Raw genomic sequence first — 25,141 nt, 5'->3', positions numbered from 1 at the left:
AAGCAATGTGGTTATTCTCCTCTGACCTCTGGCATCGACAAGTCATTTTCTGCCCACAGAACTGCTGCTCATTGGATTTTTTTTTCTTTTTCGGACCATTCTCTGTAAACCCTATATGGTTGTGTGTGAATATCCCAATAGATCAGCAGTTTCTGAAATACTCAGACCAGCCCTTCTGGCACCAACAACCATGCAATGGTCTCCTTTGTGTGTGTGCACATGCATGCGTGAGTGCCTGTGAACATGAGTGTGTGCAACCAAGTACTGTATCTGTGTGTGTGTGACTATGTTTACACAAGCAATTCAGTGTGTGTGTGTGTGTGTGTGTGTGTGTGTGTGTGTGTGTGTGTGTGTGTGTGTGTGTGTGTGTGTGTGTGTGTATGCGCTAGTACATGCTGCATATGAACGTGCGTGTGTGCGTGTGTGTGGTGCTCGTATCTCACCGCCTCAGTGATGTTCCGGGCGGCCCTGTCCTGGGGGGGATGGGGGGCGGGGGAGAGCCCATGGCCACCTCCGGGAGCTGCGTGAACCTGAAGGTCTGGAAGAGAGGAAGCAGCACCACACCACGCAACGCAAATGGTTAGGCCAGGGGTCCCCAACCTGAGGGCTAGGCCAGGGGTCCCCAACCTGAGGGCTACCAAATGGTTAGGCCAGGGGTCCCCAACCTGAGGGCTACCAAATGGTTAGGCCAGGGGTCCCCAACCTGAGGGCTACCAAGGGCTAGCCGAGGGCTACTGAGGGCTACCCGAGGGCTACTTGTTTACTCAAATGATGTCTTTGTGAAATTATTCACATGTTATACAATAATACATGTATAAATGCAGAGAATTTATTAACAGTCTTGTTGGTGACGCCTGGGTTAGGCCGTCAGACTTGTACTTTACAGTACATTACACTTAGATGACGCTCATATCCAAAGCAACTTGCACTTATTTAGGTTCAGGGTATTGGTAACAGACCTTGGAGCAATGTGTGGAGTTAGGTGCCTTGCTCAAGGGCACTTCAGCCATGGATGACGGTACTGGGAAGGGTGAGATTTGAACCTGCAACTCTCTAATCTAAGGCCAGTGCTCTAACCACTGAGCCATGGTTGCCCCTGAAAGGAGGGCTTGTCCGTACTATATTTGCACTCGTACTGTAGTTGTCAGACTTGTACTACACTTGTCAGACTTGTACAATACGATATACTGTGGTATAGTGGCCACACCACCCTGGTCTTCACAGTACATTCCTTTATTAGTATATGTTTAGTTTATTCATTTAATATTAGTATTATTCCTCGCTGTATACTGTAGTATAGTAGTAGCCACTCACCGGCTTGGGAAGACTGCACTGGTACAGGTCCGATCCGTAGGCTGGCACCCACTGCAGCGCCCTCTGGCTGCGACTCATGGTACCCGGGGCGCTGGTCACCACCTCCGAGTAGGGGATGGGCGGCCCCGGGTTGTAGGGCCCCAGGTGGTGCTGGGACATCTGGGAGAGCTGCTGGGAGTGCTGGGAGTGGTGGTGGGAGTGGGAGTGGGAGTGGTGTCGGCTGGTGGAGGAGGAGTGTCCGGCCGAGGCCAGGCTGAAGGCCTCCTCCAGCAGCAGGTGCATCTGCTGCCGCACCTCGTCGATGGACGGCTGCGAGCTCAGCGTGGACGTCTCCGAGTGACCTCCTTTGACCTGCCGGCCGTAGCCGTAGCTGCGCTGGTGGCTGCCGCCGCCGCCACTCACGAGCCGATCCACGTTGGTCTCCTCGATGATCTCGGGCTCCGTCTGAGATGAAGGAGAGGGAGATGAGAGAGAAGGGGGAGAGACAGACAGAAAGACAGAGAGACAGAGAGAGAGGGGTAAGCAAGAGATGCCAGAGATGAAATGTCAAATAGTAATATTAGAGGAATCTGGCATTCTAATCACTATGTGGAACAAACACAGAAATATAGAAACAAACATTCTCTGAGGCATAATATTGTCCCTCAAAACAATTTGAGAAGGAGAGACATACAGAAGTGTGAAATTAGCCTGGTAAACTAATTGCTTACTGCTAATTAACTTCTAATTCACCTCAGAATCTGATAGAAAAGAGGTTACAGACAAACCTAGAGGCCAAAAACGTTTATATACGAATATATTTACATTTTTTGCCTTTATTGCACCAGGAGGACAGTATGAGAGGTGACAGGAAGTGAGTCGGAGCTCTGTGTAAGGTCACCACAACAGGCCGTAACCATGGCCTGCCAATCACAATGCAAAGTTTATTTTTTCCTCCGCTCAAATCTTTAGGGCAGACTTGACAGCATGACAAAACGTCTTCGCCACAGTGGAGACCATTGACGTAAATAAGGTCAGTGGTGGAGACAGCAGTTTGATCTGACGAATTCACACACACACACACACACACACACACACACACACACACACACACACACACACACACACACACACACACACACACACACACACACACACACACACACACACACACACACACACAAACTACCACCCTCTCACCTCTTATAAATGACCATTACTATCTTGTAATAGCATACCGTCTATATCGGTGAAGTGCGCCACTGTTTTAAAACACCTGAGTGCCCATTATTATTGCTTCCCCCGGCACCAAAAGTGCTGTAGATGCAGACTGTTATGTTATGTAACTGTTGACTAATGTCAGGCATCATTGACTTCATAAATGACATGTCCTTCACGGTGTAGCTAGCATACTGGATCCCATGGGCATAGAGCAAGCTGCTTACGCGTCCATATATTATTATTTGCTATCTAACGGCCTAGTAAAGCACTAGAGCAGCATAAGTGATGATCTACCTCCTTTACGTCTTTAATCAACCTTTACTTGTCTTTTTTTTTACCTGGAAAACCGATGCTTTGCTTTCCTTATTTTCAATGCTCTCTTACTCTTGATTTATTTCTCTCACCTCGCACAATTTTTAACACACTCTCTCCACACTTCCCCCCCCCTCTCTCTCTCCACACTACTTTCTCTCTCTCCACACTCTCTCTCTCTCTCTCTCTCTCTCTCTCTCTCTCTCTCTCTCTCTCTCTCTCTCTCTCTCTCTCTCTCTCTCTCTCTCCCCTCTGCTCTTGTGGCCTACTTCCTATGCAAGTGTAGCAGAGCCACAGGAGACAAGAGTGTAGCGTGCCTCATAAATCAGTCCTCCCACAACGCAGGCAGTCAGAGAAAAAGGTTCCACACTAATCCAGCCAAAAGCAAACACATTGCAACTGTAATCAATAGGCCACACCACAGCCACAGCCACTGTCGCAATGATGCCACATGTACGTATTTTATAGCAGCAAGAGACAGATCAGTCATTCAGCAGCAGAGCTTCAGTAAGAATAGAAAAGACAGGCGAGAACCGCTTACAATACAATACCACCGACTGCGGCGCAGTCAGTGAAGCACTTCAAATATTTGCTTGTCTGAAGTTGGAGTTACCACCTTCATGTTATGACAAAACACTGCCAGTAGGGGTGCCATAAGGGGGAGGATGTTAGAGGGAAGTTGCTATACACGGGTTTTTTCGTTTACAAGCATTTATGTTGTGAGGAGGGGCAAGATGCTAAGAAGCCAACCACGTAAGCTCATTTTTTGACCGACTGCAGTTTCCAACAAACAGAGGTTGGACAGTGCGCAGCCAGGGTCGTACTGCCAGTGATTGTTTACAAACAGTAAACCATGTATACCCTATGGAGACTGACTGCGGATGACTTCAACAGAATTGGCAAAAATAGCGGCACCAATAAACTTCAAAGTAGGCTTCATGATCCAGTCAGTGAGTCTGTCTGATATTGCAGATGAAAGGCTTTGTCCACTTCTTTCACATACAGCCCATGTCATCAGGGGTAAAATCAAAGTGGGTGTAAGAACCATACATATACTTCAGAATTGGCAGGAGCGCAACACATAGTTCAGTTCTAGAGCCAAAGTCTGTCTTGACGTTTAATGACACACATGACAAACAGAGTTTTAGAATGCACAAAAATGTCCCCTTTAGCGGGCTAAAATGCACACTTTTAAAAGTGTCCACATAAGTGTAACCAGCACCATGGTCCAGCGGGTTATTGGCATGACTATCGAGTTTGACATGTGTGTGCATTCTACCATTTAGCTGGTAGAAAAGAAAACATACTAGCCACTTTAACTGATAATGAGTGTACCATATGTGTGGCTAGTAACATTTAACATCTACTAGCCAAATTGGCTAGTGATGAAAAAAGTTAATTTATAGCCCTGCATGTGTACTGTGTATACTTACGTCATAGCCGCTGTTGCGGATGCCCTTCCTGGGTCTCTCCCTCATCACCAGCAGGTCCATCTCCGTGCCTCCAGGGCTGGGGCTGTTGAGGGACTGGCGGCTGCGGTAAGCCGGGTGTCTACCCTGGGAGTGCCTGCCATACATACAACACATAGGTGGATAAAAACATGACATCAATTGGGAGGGGGCAGAGATGGAAGGTATAAGTGTCTGAGTGTGTGTGCCTGAGTGTGTGCGTGCGTGCGTGTGTATGTGTGTGTGTACGTGTGTGTGCATGTGCCTGCCAGCGTGTGTGCATGGGCGTGTGCTTGTGAGCACAGGAGAAAGAGAGAGAGAGAGAGAGAGAGAGAGAGAGAGAGAGAGAGAGAGAGAGAGAGAGAGAGAGACAGACAGAGAGACAGACAGACAGACAGAGACAGACAGAGAGTGACTGAGAGACAGAGAGAGAATGAAAGAGAAAGAGAAATTATGTAGGATCTGGTATCTGATACAAAGAGAAAACAAATCTCCACATCTGGTCCCCAAAGTAACCCTCCAGGGGATACTCTCACTAAGTACGACATGATGCTGCTGCTGATGATGATGATACAGTTTGCATCTCTATATCATCAGTGTTTAAACACAGCTTTGTGTTTCCCCTTTGATGATAAATGCTGAACAACAAGGCTGAGGAGCTACTGGGTAGGTAATGAGCCGCAGTGTGTTGTGTCAACAGCCGCTGAGGTTACCGCTGGCTTCCAGCGCCAACGCAGAGATGACTGACAGAAATCCCCCAGGCTAGTTCACCGAGGTGATGAGCATCTCTCAGTGGAAAAATACACACAACAGAGTAAATAAATAAATAAATGAATGAATAAATAAATCTGTCTCAATCACGTCATTTAAAAACAATACTTTTATGGTCTTTTTTGTCTTTAGGACAGGGAGGCACATGAGAGGTAGAGAGAGGGAGGGAGAGACAGGGTAGGGCTAGGAAATGACCCAGGCTGGACTAACCTGGGTCCCCGTGGGCATGCAAGCCCATTCACAGTAAGGTACACCATCAATGTGATGCATCACTTAACCTCACTTCTCCTCAATTTTCCCTCCTTTTAAACTGGTGCAGTCACATCACGTTCAGCTTACACCCGGAAAAAGAAGAGCAAATTAACAAGCATGTAAGTGTACAAGGAGCAAAGCCACTAGGACCGCAGGCGATGGTGAACAGCATCCGTGGCAAATGTGGGGGGATCAAACAAGCCAAGGGGGCCGCCACCGCCAGGCCCCAAGAGCTATTGCCAGTGAGTGAGCGAGTCGCGGCAAACTGAACGAGTCAAATCCTCTTAGCGAGCAGCCATGACGGAAAAGAGTAGAAGTAAAGTGAGTGAGTAGAGAGGAGCTGTGTCTAGTGTCGCCAGGGCTGGACTGGCCATCTGGCATAGCGGGCATTTCCTGGCGGGCCCTGCACTCTTGTGGGCCCTTATTTTCAGAAATGTTTAAAAACTAAAAATAAATAAATAAATAAACAAATTTGAGTCAGTTCTGCGGCACTAATTATGGGGTCAGGGGGCCATCTTTAATACAAATGCCTGGGCCCTATTATCCCCCTAGTCCAGCCCTGAGTGTCGCTGAAATGTTCCCTCATTGCCTGCCAGCGAATAAAGAGGCCATTAGAATGCAGATTACTGTTCGGCGAGCTGGAGAGGGGCCCAACACATAAAAAAACACCACACACACACACACACAATTTACGCTAACCAAACACACCAACAAAACAAAACATTCACCACTCAAGCTGGCTAGCCAAACGCATCCAAAACATTTGGATATTGACTGGAAAAAAACGCTCGCACACTTGCTTGGATATAGGCATTGGCTACAGGACAGCATAAACAACACCTGTAGGCATATGCACATGTCATACTATAGCCAGAGAGACTGTATACTCTTAGAATCTCTGCTATAGTGTAGGCCTACTACTGTCACAGTCAATGGTGGTCCTACAATGAGTACAATGCCCCCTCCAACACCTCACCCCTTTTTGTGGCAGCCCCGCGCCCCGCGAAAAAAATGTCGAAACACGCTTATAAAAGCATTTTAACGATTTTTAATGTTCCTAACTGTTTTGAGATGTTTTAAGTAAATTTTCGCGATGTCATTTGGGGGCGTGGTTTTGCAATGGAGGCAGGGTTTCTCGATGTTGCCGCCCTCTCCCTGGTCAGAGTTAACACTACAGTGCTTACTGTTCATGAGGCTTCCCAGCTGAAATTGAAGTACACATGAATGCCAAAAAAACCTATTGAGAGAATTCTGCAGGTATAAATTAGCTGTTACAAGAATGGCAGATACCAAGTCATAATGTTTTACTTAAAGGATAACTCCAGCCAATTTAAACATGCAGTTGTAATGCTCACACTACCCTGGACTTTGTTTGTCTGATATACTGAAGGTAATGTTCATAGCACTGATCATCTTGTTTTATCACATTTTCTGAGCTTAGATATATCATGGAAAAAAAATATGTTTAAAAAAATACTGACAACAAAACTGCCTCTGGAAAAGCACTAGCCACTGTCGCCGGTGACCAAAAAGTGAGCAAAATGTTAATGACAAGGTGGTATGGCGAAGTGAAGATGTGGTCAGATGTTAATCAGAAACTGGTGGACCAGCTTAACTGGACAGCTGGTCCATCCATCCATCCCTTTAATTTTGGTTATTACAAGGATATCACACATACAAGAGTAAATATGCCTGGGCCATTCCTCCATCCATACATCCATTCTCCAATAGAAGAAAACGTAGTAAACTTACCGAGTAACATAATAGGGTTTTACCATTCTCCTATACTTTCAACCATTGTCTGGGTATGGCAGTGCAAATTTTACCTCCAAGCTAGCAGTTAACATTGAATCCTATGAGACCAGCTGGCGGCTAACTGGTCTCATAGGACTCAATGTTAACTGCTAGCTTGGAGGTAAAATTTGCACTGCCATACCCAGAGAACGGTTGAAAGTATAGGAGAATGGTAAAGCCTTATTATTTAACTCGTGGGGAGGTGTAAAATAAGCTTACCGGTATTTCCAAAAATGGGACAGTATCACTTTAAGCGTAAAGGGCGCCACCATCATGTAACTTACTTCAATCGCACGAGTAATCATGTTAAGCCTATTTTTTCACCAGTTTTGAAAACCTGATTATGCATGGTGTTTGGACCTCATATGAAGGCAAACCGAACACTCAAACCTCTTACATACAGCGTCCGTCTGCCCCGCAACAGAGATGAGGTTGGTTTTGAAGGTTAATTGAAAAGGGGTCTGATCTGAGAAGAGAAGAAGACTTATGCTTTGAACAGCACCGGGGAAGCGAGCACCCCACTCGGAACAATTTAATTTAGCTGGAGGGACATTTCAATCTCCAATCTTCTCCTCTCCTTCTGCTATTCAATAAAGCTGTAGCACACACACCCTATTATTTTTCTTAAGTGCATTTCATACATTTTATACATTTCATACATCCTCTATTTCCTTGTTTTTGAGTATGGCAGACACTATTATTATGCTTGCACCAAATACTCTGTCGCCACTGGAGAGTGTTTAGTTTAGTTTAGTTTATTTGAAGTAGGGACGGATACATAGCATGTAGGTCGTGTAACAGCCCAACAGAAAGCATCATAGCATCTGTAGCCAGAGCTAATGCCCGTCCCAATATTAATAAAACACATTGTCATAAAAAGCATTCTGTCCAATCACTCATCCTCACACTCATCAATAATCAGTCATATTTCATAATTGGTGTATAATCATCCTTCCCTCCATTCATTCACTAAACATAATTCATATTTGTCTACCATTCCTACATACCATCCCTAGTACCATTGTTGCTAGGGAGAGCTGTGGTGGTTCAAGTCTCTGGACCAGGGTTGCCAGATGAGACTCAAAAAAAAATGCTCAAAACCCGCATGGAAGCCCTAAATCCCGCCCAATTTGAACTAATTTCTATTGATTCCTATGAACATAAATTGGCAGAAAACCCCGCCAAAATGCCTTTTTTTTTACCTGCAGAAGGCCATCCTAAGCAGCCCGCCCAATCTGGCAACAGTGTCTGACCTTGACCGGGCTGGCTACTAGCCATCTGGCCAGCCGGATATTAATGGGTGCTGATCCAAACTCCACGGACCACAAACGGAAAGTGTGAGGTCATGCTGCTATACAAATGACCTCCCGCCCCCCAAACAACATGTGGTGTGTGTGTGTGTGTGTGTGTGTGTGTGTGTGTGTGTGTGTGTGTGTGTGTGTGTGTGTGTGTGTGTGTGTGTGTGTGTGTGTGTGTGTGTGTGTGTGTGTGTGTGTGTGTGTGTGTGTGTGTGTGTGTGTGTGTGTGTGTGTGTGTGTGTGCACACACCACATACAAACTCAGAGCAAGTAGAGTATATCACAGACAGAACACACACACACACACACACACACACACACACACACACACACACACACACACACACACACACACACACACACACACACACACACACACACACACACACACACACACACACACACCAAAATTAATGTATGCAAAAAGTGCTTGGCATGAAACCACACACAGGACACACAATCACATGTCCACATGCAAATTAAACTACACAAAAATTACCGTACCTACACACACACACACACACAGCCTGTAATGAATTGAAATTGACCGAAGTCACTAGATGTTGACAACCTGGCAAACACACACACACACACACACACACACACACACACACACACACACACACACACACACACACACACACACACACACACACACACACACACACACACACACACACACACACACACACACACAGATAAATATCGATATGCATTGAAATCAGACACACAGCACACACACGGTACAGTATAGACAAACACACACATAGCACAAATACACAGATCCACACACTGACCTCCTGTGTGACTTGACGTAGGTGGAGGAGCGGTCATCCTCGTGATGATCCTGATGCTCACGCGGTGCCCTCTGCTGGCTGTGCTGGTACCTGCAAGGAGAAAAAGGAGTCGGATACAAAATAATAGGACTCGTATGAGTCCCTGGTTCTTTGAGTGAGATGAGTGAGTCATCTCTATGGGAGACGTCTCACTGGCTGCGACGAGGACATTTCCCATAGACAGTAGTCTGAACGAAAGATCGAAAAAGACCAATAGTCTCCGGTTCTTTGAGGGATTGAGAGAAGAACTTAGTAACCGTTGCTAACACTATGATTGGTCAGTTACCGTTTAGGGGTTCAGCTGTGGAAAGGCAAATTCTATTGATCTCTATGGCCAAAAAATTGGCTTTTTTCTGCTAAATGCCATTTTTACCCGCAGACAGCCATCCAAAGCAGCCCAAATGGGCGGGAAACTGACTGACTCAGAGCAGGCCACCGATTGGTGCTGTACCTGCGCACGGCGCTGCCGGAGCCCGTGGCGCTGCCCTCTGCTAGGGGCAGGTCGTAGTAGCCCTTCCTCTTGGCCTTGAGCCGCAGCTTGTTGCGGTAGTGCTCGATGTCAGACTTCTGCTTCAGCGCCATGCTCACCTGAACGCATGGGAGACAGGTACAGTACACAGGTGAAAGCCAGTATAAATGGAGTAGAGTACCGGTAACCTTTATTACTGTAAAATGACTGCTTGTGTGTGTCATTTGAGAACAAAATGACCTTTTTAGAAGAGAGTACACTGTTTTGAGACAAGACGTGCATTTTTCAGAGGTAGTGTGGAGTTTTGCCCGTTGTGTGTGAGGTTTGGAGATTTGTGTGTAGAGTTTTGAGAATTCGAGAACTGATTCCGAAAATTGTGTGTAAGCAATCAAGAAAAACTGTAAAAACAAATAAATACATGGGTGAAATATGTTTTTGGGCTCAGACAGCATTTAATCCCCATAAATTAATTAGTTATTGGTTAAGTCCGCGGCATGCGGTCACATTCGACGCAGCTTAGCTCTCTCGACGTCAAAATCGTTGATATACTGAAATGAACATTCTTCTCAGATAGTCCACTAAAAATAAAAAAGCAAAAAATAATCCATACAATAGTGGCATTGGCTGACGTTAAGGCCCCCATACACCTGTGTTGTGCCTATACAGTATAAATCACATCTACAGTGTGTGTGTGTGTGTGTGTGTGTGTGTGTGTGTGTGTGTGTGTGTGTGTGTGTGTGTGTGTGTGTGTGTGTGTGTGTGTGTGTGTGTGTGTGTGTGTGTGTGTGTGTGTGTGTGTTTGTGTGTGTGTGTGTGTGTGTGTGTGTGTGTGTGTGTGTGTGCATGCCTGCTTGTGTGTGTGTGTGCGCATGTGTGTGTGTTCACCTCTCCGTTGAGGATGGCTGAGTCCTGACTGTGACTGCGGTCGGAGGAGGCGGGGTGAGAGTAAGTGGGCGGGGCTGCCATGGGCTTGATGGAGATCAGCTGCAGGGAGCCCGATGAGGTGTCATACGGATCTGCTATAACACACACACACACACACACACACACACACACACACACACACACACACACACACAAACACACACACACACACATACGCACACACGCCACGCGCGCACGTGCATGTATGCGCACCACACGCATGCGCACACACACAATGCACATGCATGCACGCACACATGCATGCACGCACGCCCACACACACGCGCGCGCGCACACACAATACATACACACAGTCACATACACACAACAGGTGTTAAGATTATTAATGCTGACCTCAACATTATGTACACATACTGGTATATGAAGACAGATACACAAAATCGCACGGCATGAAAAAATATATGTAAATATGCAGAGTTTAATAAACACACACACATGGGCACATGCATACACATACACACGCACACACACACGCACACTCACACACATAAAACACACACACACACACACACACACACACACACACACACACACACACACACACACACACACACACACACACACACACACACACACAGGCAACAGAACATTGTGTTCCAGCCAGTCCCAAGCATTCCGCCTACACCATAATTTAAACACATGCTCAGAAGGCAGTGTACTGTATGGAGTATGGAGAGGAGCACCATATGTACCCACCCCCATGTACAGGGACAATCCAACACCACCACCAACCCCCCACCCAACCCCTACACACACGCACACACACACACACGTGCGCACACACACAGAGACACACACAGACACACACACAGACACAGACACAGACACACAGACACAGACAGACACACACAAACACACACACACACACACACACACACACACACACACACACACACACACACACACACACACACACACACACACACCTGTACACACACACAGTCTGCTTGTCTTCACACTGCACTCTTCTCATTAGCATGGTAGCTAAGGCTGCGGTCACCTTGCTATATAGTACATGCTATCCTACAGTGCAGGCAAACACCCACTCATAATGTGCTCACAATCATCCTAACATTACTGTATGGGTGATTCATCAGCATTACCTATACTGCACAGGCCAGTCAAGGCAACTAATGAAGTGTGTGTGTGTGTGTGTGTGTGTGTGTGTGTGTGTGTGTGTGTGTGTGTGTGTGTGTGTGTGTGTGTGTGTGTGTGTGTGTGTGTGTGTGTGTGTGTGTGTGTGTGTGTGTGTGTGTGTGTGTGTGTGTGTGTGTGTGTGTGTGTAATATATGCTAAGTCGTTATTCTTAATTGGATATGAACAGAGACTGCGAGAAAGAGGCTTGAATTCCAGCCAGTTTACAGTAGGGTGGATGTTACCCCGGCTGAGGTCTGACCTTTTCAAATAAGAGCTGCATTTTGCAAAGACAGAAATTGTCGTCAAATGACAGTTCAGATACTCACAAGATTTGCATTCATTAAATCCCAGTTTGACATGATACGTTTGGCAGTATTGTCATGCAATTTTGTTGCATGCCGTGAGAACTGAGTGCTGTTTCTCAGGTGGGCTTTCTATGTAAAATACATTACACGGTAAGCTACTGTATAATCCTTCACATGGCATCTATGACCTCCAAGGGTCCCAAAGATGTGCTGCAATGGGTCAGCCATATGATGTGACCATTAGGGGTGTAAATCACAGCCTCCTTGACAATACAATACGGTATCGATTTCTTAAAGCAGGAATTCGATTACTATCGATACTTAAGAATTCCTTACGTTACGATACGATTCAATCCGGGGTTTTTTCAATCACTTTTCTACTTCTAAAAAGTTGCTTGAAAAGAGAAAAAACTTTTCTTCACCAAGGCACTCCAAAAAGTATAGTTAAAATATATGTCATAATAATAAAGACATTTTAACTATACTTTTTGGAGTGCCTTGGTGAAGAAAAGTTTTTTCTCTTTTCAAGCAACTTTTTTGACATTGAACCTTGAACCAAAGAGCACCCACACGAATATTTTTTTCATCTTCCTAAAGGGACTGAGCACGCCTCTGACTTCCAAACTTTTCTACTTCTATTATGTTATGGAGCTAGGGCATTGGACAGGGGCCAGCGATTCGACTATTTACGATACATAAGAATGCCCCACGATACGACACGATTCGATTAAATCGTCGGCCGTAGGATCGATGCATTGATGCATTTAGATTATTATTGACACCCCTAGTGACCATCCACATTGGTGAGTAAACTTTGTATGTTTTGTTTGGGTCTATAGTCTGTATCATCCCGAGCTAATGGGTCCTTGAACAAAACAAAAAAAAAACAGTTCTAAATGTATTCAGTGAGTACTGGACCAAACTCTCTGCCTGTCTGCTAAAGTGATAGTTTGAAATAAAATGACGCCTCTTTCCATCTCACGAGCAGATTAAAAACCTACCTACAGCTACAGCTGCTTTATGAGTCAGACTCAGGTATAGTTCAGCTCATGTAAATTCAACACACGCATTTACATAGTTCCTGAGGCTGAGGAGCAAATCATTCATTTTAATGCCACTAGGACTTTCACGGGAGAAACGAAAACTTTCAATGAACCAACCAGGCCTACCCGAAACAGATGGTGAAAAATGTTCTGAATGAAGAGAACTGATAGTTTTGATACACGCGCCGGATGTACCTGGCTTTCAGTGTGACAGGCTGCAGAGAAATTCTTAATCCGCACTTACAGAAACGTAGGACTGATACCTTTTGTGTGTGTGTGTGTGTGTGTGTGTGTGTGTGTGTGTGTGTGTGTGTGTGTGTGTGTGTGTGTGTGTGTGTGTGTGTGTGTGTGTGTGTGTGTGTGTGTGTGTGTGTGTGTGTGTGTGTGTGTGTGTGTGTGTGTCTCTTCTGTGTGTATGTGTGTGTGCTTGCATGCATGCGTTTTCTCAATACAGTATTCACATACGTTTGTCCTGTGCAGTACATGTATGTATGTTATGTGCTTGAGTTTGCATGTATGCATACAGCATGTGTGTGAGTGTATGTGAAAGCGTGCATGTCTTGATATGTGTAGCTAGAGTGTGTACTGCTGCACATATCCTGTGCAGTACGTGTGTGTTCGTGCCAGTCTTGCAGCCCCACACCCTGCATGCCCCCCTCGGCTCATGAGTGGCAGTGACAGTGGCAGGGGTCACAGTGACACTCCGGATCATGTCAGCAGTGGAGAGGAGAGGAGAGGAGAGGAGAGAAGAGAAGAGAAGAGAAGAGAAGAGAAGAGAAGAGAAGAGAAGAGAAGAGAAGAGAAGAGAAGAGGGGAGGGGAGGGGAGAGAAGAGGAGAGCAGCTGTCTCATTCATATTCATGAGCCACATCCACATCCCCAACACTTTGCTCTCCACCACCCTCCACTGCTCCCCTCTCCTCGCCTCTCCTCTCCCCTGTTCCTCTACTCTGCTCCCCTCTTCTCTGCTCTCCTCCGCTCCCCTTTCCTCTGCTTTCCACTACTTAACTCTTCTCTGCTCCCCTTTTGTCACACTCCGCTCTGCTCCTCTCCGCTCCCCTCTTCTCTGATCCCCTCTCCTCTCCTCTGCTCTCTTCCGCTCCACTCCACTCCCCTCTGCTCTCCTCTCCTCTCCTCTTTTCCCCTCTCCGCCCCTGGCTTCTGCTCCCCTTTTCTCTGCTCTCCTCTTCTCCACTCCCCTCTTCCCTGCTCTCCTCTTATCCTCTAGTACCCTTTTCTCTGCTCCCCTCTTCTCTGCTCCCTGCTGCTTCACTTGCCTTACTGCTGACTGGCCACCTTCACCGCCCACCACACACACACACAAACAGACATGCACACAAACTCATACATCCACCCTCTCCCTCCCTCCCTCCCTCTCTCTCTCTCTCTCTCTCTCTCTCTCTCGCTCTCTCTGACACAAACACACACACACACACACACACACACACACACACACACACACACACACACACACACACACACACACACACACACACACACACACACACACACACACACACACACACACACACACACACACGCCATAAAATCGGCCTGCTACAGTATGATGTACTGTGCACCCATCTCTGCCACTGCACCATGCCAGCAGAGAGGAAGGAAGAGGACAACAACAACAACAACAATAACAACTGTTTATTTGAGATGAAGCAGCCCCCAGTGACATCAGGCCAGGCAACGTGGAGCCAAAAAGGAAATAATCAATCAGTCGCCAAAAATGCCAGCCATTTGTCAAACGCTGTGAGATGATGAAGAGCTTTCCAAAAGAAGGAGAGAATAGGAATAAAGCGAGGCTGGCAAGGAGATAAAGGGATATGGGATAGATAGAGGAATGGCAGAGAAAGAAAGACAGGGAGGAAGACAGGAGGACAGAAAGAAAGAAAGAAAGAAAGAAAGAAAGAAAGAAAGAAAGAAAGAAAGAAAGAAAGAAAGAAAGAAAGAAAGAAAGAAAGAAAGAAAGAAAGAAAGAAAGAAAGAAAGAAAGAAAGAAAGAAAGAAAGAAAGGTTAAGAGTGTAGGGATGAAGGGAGGGGATAGTGAAAAAGCAACGGTTAAGAAAGAGAGATTTAGTGAAGCTGTGGTCGGGATATATGAGATAGATGAAGAGAAGGAGAGACAGACAGAGAGAGAGTAAGAGAGATGTGGCACAGATATGGGCTAGAGAGAGAGAGAGAGAGAGAGAGATATTTAGTACAGCACAGTAAGTGGAGGAGTGCAATGGGATAGAGGGTTGTGATGTGAGATGGAGGGAGAGAGGGTGGGCAAGAGAAAAAGAGGGAGAGAGGTTGTGTGACAGGTGACAAAAAGGTGAAAGAAAGATTTGATAAGTGAAGGTAAGGCAGGAGAACAGGAGGACAGACGGGGGGAGATGAGAGAGAGTGCGTGTGTGTGAAGGGGTACTTTATGCTGGTGGAGGCTGGAGGTGTGTGTGTGTGTGTGCGCGTGTGTGTGTGTGTGTGTGTGTGTGTGTGTGTGTGTGTGTGTGTGTGTGTGTGTGTGTGTGTGTGTGTGTGTGTGTGTGTGTGTGTGTGCGCGTGTGTCAAGGGGTACTGTAGTCTGATGGAGGTTTACGATAAGTGTGTGTGTGTGTGTGTGTGTGTGTGTGTGTGTGTGTGTGTGTGTGTGTGTGTGTGTGTGTGTGTGTGTGTGTGTGTGTGTGTGTGTGTACTCAGTGTGCCTCACCGTTCCTCTTGCGCGACTCCTCCTTTGTCATTTTCTGCTGCGTCGGGACTTTGAGCGCGGCGGTGGAGCCCCCCCTGCCAGCGTGCGGCTTCGCTGCTGATTCGTTGCTGATGACGGAGCCGTCTTCGCTCGGCAACCTGCTGCAAGTAACCATAGCAACAAGCAGCAGTGGTCAATCTCTCGCCGCCTGCCTGTGCCTGCCCACACGCCCCGTGCACACACACACACAGTTATGTCACCGTTCCTGCCAACTGCCGTGCGAAACACACATCTTCTAACACACACAAATACATATACACACACACACACACACACACACACACACACACACACACACACACACACACACACACACACACACTTAAATACACAGACACACACAGTTATGTCACCGTCCCTGCCAACTACCATGCCAAACACATATCTTCAAACACACACACACACACACACACATGCGTGCACACACACACGCACGCACACATGCAGGCATGTTGACATGCACTCATGTACGCATGCCCACACACACACACAGTTATGTCACCGTCCCTGCCAACTACCATGCCAAACACATATCTTCAAACACACACACACACACACACACACACATGCGTGCACACACACACGCACGCACACATGCACACACACATACGCCCACACATACACACACACGCATGCTCGCAAGCACGCCCATACACACACATGCACACACACACTTAAATACACACACATGCACACTTAAATACACACACATGCACCGAACAATGCGCACACTGACAATACACACACACGTGCACAGACTAACACACACATTTCCTATCTCACCCTTTCCTCTCTTTCCTCCATTTCCTCCCTTTCCTTCTGTCTCACTCTGTCTTCCTCCACTCTCACCTCTGCTGACCAGTGCCACCAGAGGTGTAAGTTATGCTTGGAAAGTGGTGTGGACATTATAGGAAATTCTCTGGGTATGTCATTTTTGCATTATATTTGTAAATAAGTGATGGGGCCAAGCTAGGTTTCCTCAAAAGTGGTATGGACATGTCACCACCATCCACACCAAAAATTACGCCCATGAGTGCCACAGTGTGGAAGGTGTTAACAGCATGTATTACAGCATGGGCCTACTGGGCTCAGGCCCAGGGGCCCAAGAGTCAAGGGGGCCCTGAAGCTCAAGCTTCTTTATTTCCATTGCCATAGTGAGTTAATAACTGAAGCTCTAGCCTCTTTATTTCCATTGCCATAGTGCGTTAAAAGGGCTGGGCGGTTTTGGAAAAAATTAGCATCACGGTTTTCTTGATGAAAATTGATATCACGGTTTTCTGCACGGTTTTTTGATATGCGACGATTTCCCCCCAAATCTTAATCTTTCTGAGGAAAAGACTGAAATTAAATGTTAAAATGAGATAAAATCATGAATTTAAATTAATCTCCATTTATATTTTATCATTTTTTCATTTCAATAATATTTTCGTTAATTTATAGTTTATATTTCCCTATCCAACAAAGTCTCAAATTAGAGAAAATGCAGCATTTCATAAAATAGCCTAAAATCTTGACCAGGGTGCCATAGATTTTTCAAGGAAGAAGGGTAAAATGATTATAAGCAGCTGTTTTGGGCTTTTTTCAAGACAGCCCAAAACAGCTTATTTCGTTCTACACCTGGCAACACTAATTAATTATTTGTCGTTCTACATCTGGCAGCATATCCGGCGTGTTACGCTGCCACTGGACTAGCGTGTACGGAAACGAAACAGACTGAAGACAGACAAACGAACAAAACAAACGGATTCACTTGACATTGTGTGCACATTGTCTTTGAATTAAAGTCCAAATCCAACGTAGAAGGTATTTTGTCCGGTAGTTTGTGTCATATTGCGATGTGTTTCGCTCCTATTTTGCCCCCAAATCATTTCAAACAAATATAGCAATGTAGCAATGTATCCTGTCTGCCATTGCATTTGAAAGCTAGGCTACTTTAGCTTATAAGTAGTCTTAACAGCAGTGCTGCACACACAGTTGGGATGGTAATTAAATACAGTTAAGAATCAGATAACTGTTGTAGCCTGTTAACATAGCACCACATAGAATTGCCTTTAATTTAACTTTGTTAGATCAAAGGTAGGCTAAATGAATTGAAATGTTTGTCATGATTCATCCACGCCATGTGAGTTCATCATGTTTCACTCTCACTAGCCTCTAGCGCGATTAACCAATTTTTTTATTAGCTCAATCAACATCTTACATTGTGGTGACATTCCCTAGTAGAACAGCAACAACAATGGACTTAGCAGAGTTGAAAGAAGAAGAATCTTTGGAAGTGTGACACAGAGTATGAAGCTCACGCACATAACGGCTATAAACAACAACAACAAAACCGTCTCTCATCAAAAAGAGAACCTTGTGTAGTGTAAACCGAGATCACGGCTTTTTAACGGTATACCGCCCAGCTCTATGCGTTAATAACTGAAGCTCAAGCCTCTTTATTTCCATTGCCATAGTGCGTTAATAACTGTAGCTCAAGCCTCTTTATTTCCATTGCCATAGTGCGTCAATAACTGTACTTTCACATGGTCTTAGGGGACACCTCCGAAATCCCAACAATATATGGTCTTAAACATCTGCCAACACCGCTGTGCGAAACACACATCCTCAACAGACACACATGTGTGCAGACACACGCACACACACACACACACACAGACACAGACACACTTAGATACACACACATGCACACTTAAATACACACACATGTACCAACAAATGCGCACAGCTACAGTACACACACACGTGCACAGACAAACACACACATATCCTATCTAACCCTTTCCTCCCCTCTTCTTCCTCCCCTCCTCTTCCTCCAGTCTCCACTCTCACTCTCACTCTCCACTCTCAACATCTGGCCTAAAACCCTGGATCTTTCGTAAACTGACAATGCTGATGGAGGGGGGCCTTTCTTGCTGTCTGGCCCAGGGGCCCATGAAGTCATAATCCGGTCCTGCACATGGCGAACTCAGCTACTGTATGACACAACACAATAGCACAGTGCGAACACAGAGGAGAGGCACAGCACGACTGCCTGGAGGCTTTAACGACCATGTGTCCACGCTACTGACAAAGAACTACATGCCATGCCATTTGAGTTAGAAGAAATTAGTTTAGACATGAATAGTGACTATAACACGTACATGTAAATGTAAGTAGTGCCCACGCTACTGACAAAGAAATAAGTACAATAGTACATGTCATCCAGTTTCACTTGGACGACAGTATATAGTTTATACAAGAATAGTGATTGCATGTACAGTATACTGTATTATGTTTGATCCCATGCAACAAGCTGGTGTCTGTACACACATTTCCTAATGTGGAATGCATACTTCTTTATAAAACCACTCAGGAATATTTAATATTTTTTATTAACTTAATTTATTGGACTGTGCTGCCTTAACAGCTTATGGACCTAAATGGCCAGACTCTATAGGCCATATTATCTTTTATGTGTTTTTAATGTGCGTTTATATTGTGGATTGTGGAGAGGTGTCATGCGAGACAAATTTCTGTGCAAACAGACAATAAAGTTTATCTTATCTTATCTCATATTATATTATCTTATCTTATCTCTTTTTATCTTGTGTTTTCCTTTTTTGTGGAAGTCCAAGCTTTTTGATAAGACTGCTTACAAAACCGCTATGAGGCTAATATTGTTGAGGTTGTTGTATTATTACTTTATTCATAATGCATTAAAAGCTGTCTGACAGAGGCAGCGTTGGGAGTGCTAAAGTATGAAATCACATATCTTGAGTCAGCACTGCTACTTTTGTCAGTAGACAGATGTGCAAAATCCACTTTTTTATAACAAATGACTTTGATCCGAACCCATATGCTTTCTAAACAAAATAGCGAGATAATACAAGTACAAGAGGGAATGCAGAGCTCCTTCCTGAGAGAGAGAGAGAGAGAGAGAGAGAGAGAGAGAGAGAGAGAGAGAGAGAGAGAGAGAGAGAGAGAGAGAGAGAGAGAGAGAGAGAGAGAGAGAGAGAGAGAGAGTGAGTGAGACAGTGAGAAAGAGAGAGAATGTGTGTGAGTGAGTGAATGAGACAGTGAGAGAGAGAGAGAGAGAGAGAGAGAGAGAGAGAGAGAGAGAGAGAGAGAGAGAGAGAGAGAGAGAGAGAGAGAGAGAGAGAGAGAGAGAGAGAGAGATGTTTTGAGATAAATCTTTCACGAATGCTCTCTGTGGAGTGTCATTTTGACAGGTGCCTCATCCACTGTGGACTTCATCTAAAATGACTGTCAACCCCCCGACCTGTCATCCAGAGTTCCTCTGGGCCGGAGAGGAGAGCCAGGTGAGATGAGGTGAACCGAACTGGCACTGTGCCTAGCTCAGCAACACCTTATTTGGCCATTTCCTACCAGCTGTGGAGGCAGCAGCAAGGGCGGAGCTATAGGGGGGTGGGGGGGTGGCAAGCAGGGCATTTGCCCCGGGGCTCGGGACCTGCTGGTGGAGGCTCTACTGTCACCTTGACAGGCTGTATGAGGGGCCCTATAAGAGTCTTGCCCTGGGGCCCTGTGTGCAATTGTTCTGCCACTGGGCAGCAGCAAGCGGCTCTGAAACTTCAGTCCCTCGCTACATTATAAAGTACATGGAGCTTTTCCAACGCAGACTAAAAAGTCAAGCTCCTGCCCTCTCACCACCATTTTGTTGTCTATTAAAGTATGGGCATATACTGAAGAACAGGTGGCCCCTTCAAAGACCTTCTGGGACGCTCTGGTGTGTGCAACAATTCCAACACGAACATAAAACAAAAGGAAGACGATGGTGTATACAAAATATGCTAGCCTCGCTATCAATAAAAGTAACAATAACAACATGTGATGATAATGATAATGAAGATGATGATCGCCATCAGTGTAGTTGTTGCTGTTATTGCAGGAAAAATCAACATACCGTATCAGCTTGCAAAAAAAATTCTACAACCCAACAATACCACTCCACAATCTAACAATACCACTATTTTCATGGCTCTTTATATTACACACAAAAATCCTCTCTTTGAGAAACGAAGCAGTTTATGAACTATACTGCGCAACATGCCCTATGGGTATAATAAGCCCACAAACTCAGAAAGTAAAACATGTAAGCTGTGAAGTGTAGGGAGAATGTAAAACCCTCACTTAAATCAGGCCGGTGCGACCGGCGAGAGACACTGATAGCTCAGCCTCTGCCCACATCTTCAGGCTCCACTGGGTTTTATGGCCCATCGTCACTCCTGTGTGCATGCTCTGACGACAAGCCAGGCCACACATTTTTTATTGGGAGTATCACCGAAAATGTCAGCGATAGGAAGATAGAACTGACTGGTTATTTTCATTTTCTTATCAATGTCCCTTTATGGGCTGTAGCTACAGGCGAGTCATTTTTCACCTGTGGTGTGTGTGTGTGTGTGTGCACGTGCGTGCGTGTGTGCATGCGTGCGTGCGTGCGTGCGTGCATGCGTTTGTGTGTGTGTGCACACTTCTAAACAATATGGAAATTGCTATTAGACTACTGGACCAGCACAAAGCAATTTAAATTACACAAACATCCACAGCCGCACAGGGAAAAGATAGCCCCACTAAAGAACTGAACTGGAACTCTGGATGTGCAGCACATCTTCAATACAGGACATTTACCTATTCCACAAAGTAGGTGGCAAAATATGTTCGCATTTCGACGCTGTATTTTTTATTTCCTGTGCCGAAAGGTGGCTGACATATCATAATGTGGTTTTGGAGGCACATTAAAGGGAAACGGGCATCTCAGAAAAAAAGGATCCTTACATTTGCAGGCCGGAGATAAGCTAAATCACTCTTGGCAGCTCCTTGAGCAGCCATCACCTTACAGCACACAGGCAGCTATCAGCAGCAAGTTTATTCCCCCTCTTCTTCTTCTTCTTTTTCCCTTTGAGTTCTCACGCTCTTTTTCCCTTTCCACCTCTCCCACTGTCTCCTTCTCATCCTTTCCCTTGCTTGGCTGGCTGGCTGAATAACGGTGTTTATTTGCACCATAATCGAACCCAGGGAGGGATACAATTCTGCGCAGGGCTGCTTTGAAATTCTGCTGAGGATGTATGGTGTTATGGAGGTAAAGAACAGTTAGTTCTGCCGCCCTTCCCCTCTGGGCTGACAATGCGCACACTGAAATGAAAACAGGAGTGATTTAGCTGAGGTGTCGAATAGAATGTGGAGCCGCTTAAAAGCAGCCACTGGTAACTCACTTTGCTTAGCTGTACAGTACATCTCTCTCTCAATCTCTCTCTCTGTCTCTCTCTCTCTTTCTCTGTGTCTGTCTGTCTGTCTCTCTATCTCTCTCTCTCTCTCTCTCTCTCTCTCTCTCTCTCTCTCTCTCTCTCTCTCTCTTTCTCTCTCTCTGTCTCTCTGTCTGTCTGTCTGTCTGTCTGTCTGTCTCTCTCTCTCTCCTTCTGTGTCTGTCTGTCTGTTTGTCCGTCTCTCTATCTCTCTCTCTATCTATCGATCTTTCTGGCCACTCTGGGCACAGCTAATGTTAAAGAGCCCCATCAGAGCCTTTCCTTGCAGCAAGGAGCATTGGGATCTCCAGCTGCCTCGTACCTACAGTAGACTCTCTTAAAGCTGCCTCTTAAAGTCACCTTAGGCTGATTTAGCCCACAATAAACGTCCCTCACAAGCGTCCCTCACGCAGCTGGCAATCAAGTTTGACATTCATGAATCAACATTCAAGCGCCCAATCAGAGAACAGTTGTTGGGGTATTTTATTGTAATATGGACCAAATGCAGATTGGATTGTTATCATAGGTTTTCCTCAACTGGCCCCTTTTATTGATACAGCAGTCAAAGACGGTGACAGGAAATGAGTGGCAGACATGGCTGGACTGGCCATCTGGTAGAGCAGGCATTCCCCGGTGGGCCCTGCGCCCTCGTGGGCCCCTTTTTTCAGAAATGCATATTTTTTTAACATTTCTAAAAATAGGGGCCCATGAGGGTGTGGGACCCACTCGTGAGTCAGTTCTGTGCCGCTAATTATGAGGGGCCCCTTAACGCCAAAAGTGCCCGGGCCTTATTTCTCCCCCAGCCCATCCCTGGTGGCAGAGGAACATGGGGATGGGACTGAGAAATGACCTCTGGCCGGAATCAAACTAGGGGCCCCCGTGTAATGCTATGGCCCACTGAGCCACGTCGCGCCCCTTGCTGCATTCACACCAGGTCACCTGTTGCCAGGTTACGTAACACAAGACTATCGCACAAGACTACAAGACTACAAGACTATTTCGCCCACCAGCGACCCCATCTGCACAGTACAGAACAAAGTACAGCACTACAGTACAGCACTATTGTACTGTACTAGTGTACTGTACAGACCCCATCTGCACAGTACAGTACAAAGTACAGCACTACAATGAGATCCAGAGTGGAGGGCAGGAGTGCTGATGAAGCCTAATGAGTTTCAGAGCTACTGCTGCTGCTGTGTTTTAGAGCTGAGGGAAAAGTTCAAGGTCGGCGTGCGTGCGGCATCAAGTCCATCATGCTGACAGGACGTTGCTGATGATAGTCTCAGATGGATATGGTCTTCTCTTCGGAGTGAGGAGTCCACTCCACACACCCAAAATCTTTTTTTTGTTGTTTCTTCATTATTTTATGGCTGGATCCAGCCATGAATTAATAAAGAAACAACCAAAAGGATTTGGGTGTGCAGACTCCTCACTCCGAAGACTGCAGTCGGCCTTTGTCCTGCACCTTTTCCTGGGATGTGCACAGTCTTCACCTTCATCATATGGCTATGATGTCATCTGATTAGCTCTGCCTGCCACCCTTCCCCTCCTCAGGGACCCTCAGAGGGGACGCTAGTCTACCTGCCGTGTTGTCTGCAAAAACCTACCGCTCCCTCCACTTTGATTTTATTTGTTATTCTGGCAACATCTGCACAACACATTTTGGTAAAACTTCAGAATAGGGTTTTCATGTTAGCTACTAATTCACGCCCAATGACTGTCTGTGTAAGTGACTTATACTGTAGGACGGACGTGTGTTGAGTGCCTACGAGATTAATTAAATCACTTATTGAAATCATATCAACAATAAAGGCCTTTTTGGCTGTGAACAAGAAATTTGTGAATACACGCATAACATATGACTGCTTTTGCTTAGCACATGACTTACGTCACATATAAAGAAATAAAACATGTATCAGTGACTAACATATGAACCTTAAAATAATGTGATACCCATATTTTACTACGTGGCTGACGCTTTTACCCAAGGGACAGTTATTACAGGGTACTGTCCACGGTTTCTGGAGCTACACTATGTGGGGCTAGGGATTAGGTACCTTGCCCAAGGGCACTTGGTAGCTCAGGCGGTGGTAGCTCAGGTGGTAGAGGAGCCATTCCTCAACCCAAAGGTTGCAGGTTCGAGCCCCGCTCGGCCTGACTCCATCGTTGTGTCCTTGAGCAATATACTTAACCCCAAGTTTCTCCTAGTGGCAGGGTGGTACCCTGCGTGGCAGCCACGGCCACCGGTGTGTGAATGTGAGTGTGAATGGGTGAATGTGAGGCATGCAATGTAAAGCGCTTTGAGTGCTCGAAGGAGTGGAAAGGCGCTATATACTGTAAATGCAGTCCATTCCATTTACCATTTACTTCAGCCCATGGTAAGGATGAGCTTTGAACCTAAAACCCTCTGATCTGAACACCATGTCTTTCACCTTTGCCTTGACACACACACACACACAGGCACACGCACACACGTATGTGCACATACACATACACACACACACACACAAACACGCGTGCGTGCATGCATGGGAGGCTACAGGTAACTAGCACAGTTGGCGTGGAACGTTGGTAAAACCTCCCTCCGATAGCCTCATACAGTCTCGTGCCGTTGGGCCAAGAGACTAGTCTGTCGGCCCAGCGGTATCGTACTGTGTCTCCCATTGCCGGACCGTTGTAGTTGACGAGGTCGCACGTTCGATACCCGAGGGGGGTGAACAGGTGCAAGATGACCTCTGTCACAGTGGTGCCCTGACCCGGATTGGGAGTGAGGTTTAAGGGGGAGAGTGTAACGGAGGCTAACTAGCAGAGTTGGCGTGGAACGTTGGTAAAACCTCCCTCCGATAGCCTCATACAATCTCGTGCCGTTGGGCCGAGAGACTAGTCTCTTGGCCCAGCGGTATCGTACTGTGTCTCCCATTACGAGGTTGCAAGTTCAATCCCCGAGGGGGGTGAACAGGTGCAAGATGACCTCCGTCACATGCACACACGCACACGCACACGCACACGCACACGCACACACACACACACACTTTGTT

The 25,141-nt window shown here is 46.1% G+C and overlaps 1 protein-coding gene across 1 annotated transcript in view; it reads right to left on the bottom strand.

The window, feature by feature from the left end:
• LOC134438658 (UPF0606 protein KIAA1549L-like) overlaps positions 1-25,141 on the bottom strand; it is a 94,900-nt gene that overhangs the window by 5,158 nt on the left and 64,601 nt on the right. Inside the window, exons 16-22 of the mRNA XM_063188271.1 lie at positions 15,823-15,962; positions 10,580-10,710; positions 9,677-9,813; positions 9,187-9,276; positions 4,260-4,392; positions 1,315-1,758; positions 444-538 (exon numbers count right to left, since the gene is read on the bottom strand). Coding sequence (XP_063044341.1) covers positions 444-538; positions 1,315-1,758; positions 4,260-4,392; positions 9,187-9,276; positions 9,677-9,813; positions 10,580-10,710; positions 15,823-15,962 — 1,170 coding nt within the window. The remainder of the gene's footprint in view (positions 1-443; positions 539-1,314; positions 1,759-4,259; positions 4,393-9,186; positions 9,277-9,676; positions 9,814-10,579; positions 10,711-15,822; positions 15,963-25,141) is intronic.

This window comes from Engraulis encrasicolus, chromosome 22 (assembly GCF_034702125.1).
Source record: "Engraulis encrasicolus isolate BLACKSEA-1 chromosome 22, IST_EnEncr_1.0, whole genome shotgun sequence".
Lineage (NCBI taxonomy): Eukaryota > Metazoa > Chordata > Actinopteri > Clupeiformes > Engraulidae > Engraulis > Engraulis encrasicolus.
The sequence above is the reverse complement of the archived record's forward strand: the minus strand, read 5'-3'. Positions and strand labels throughout refer to the sequence as shown.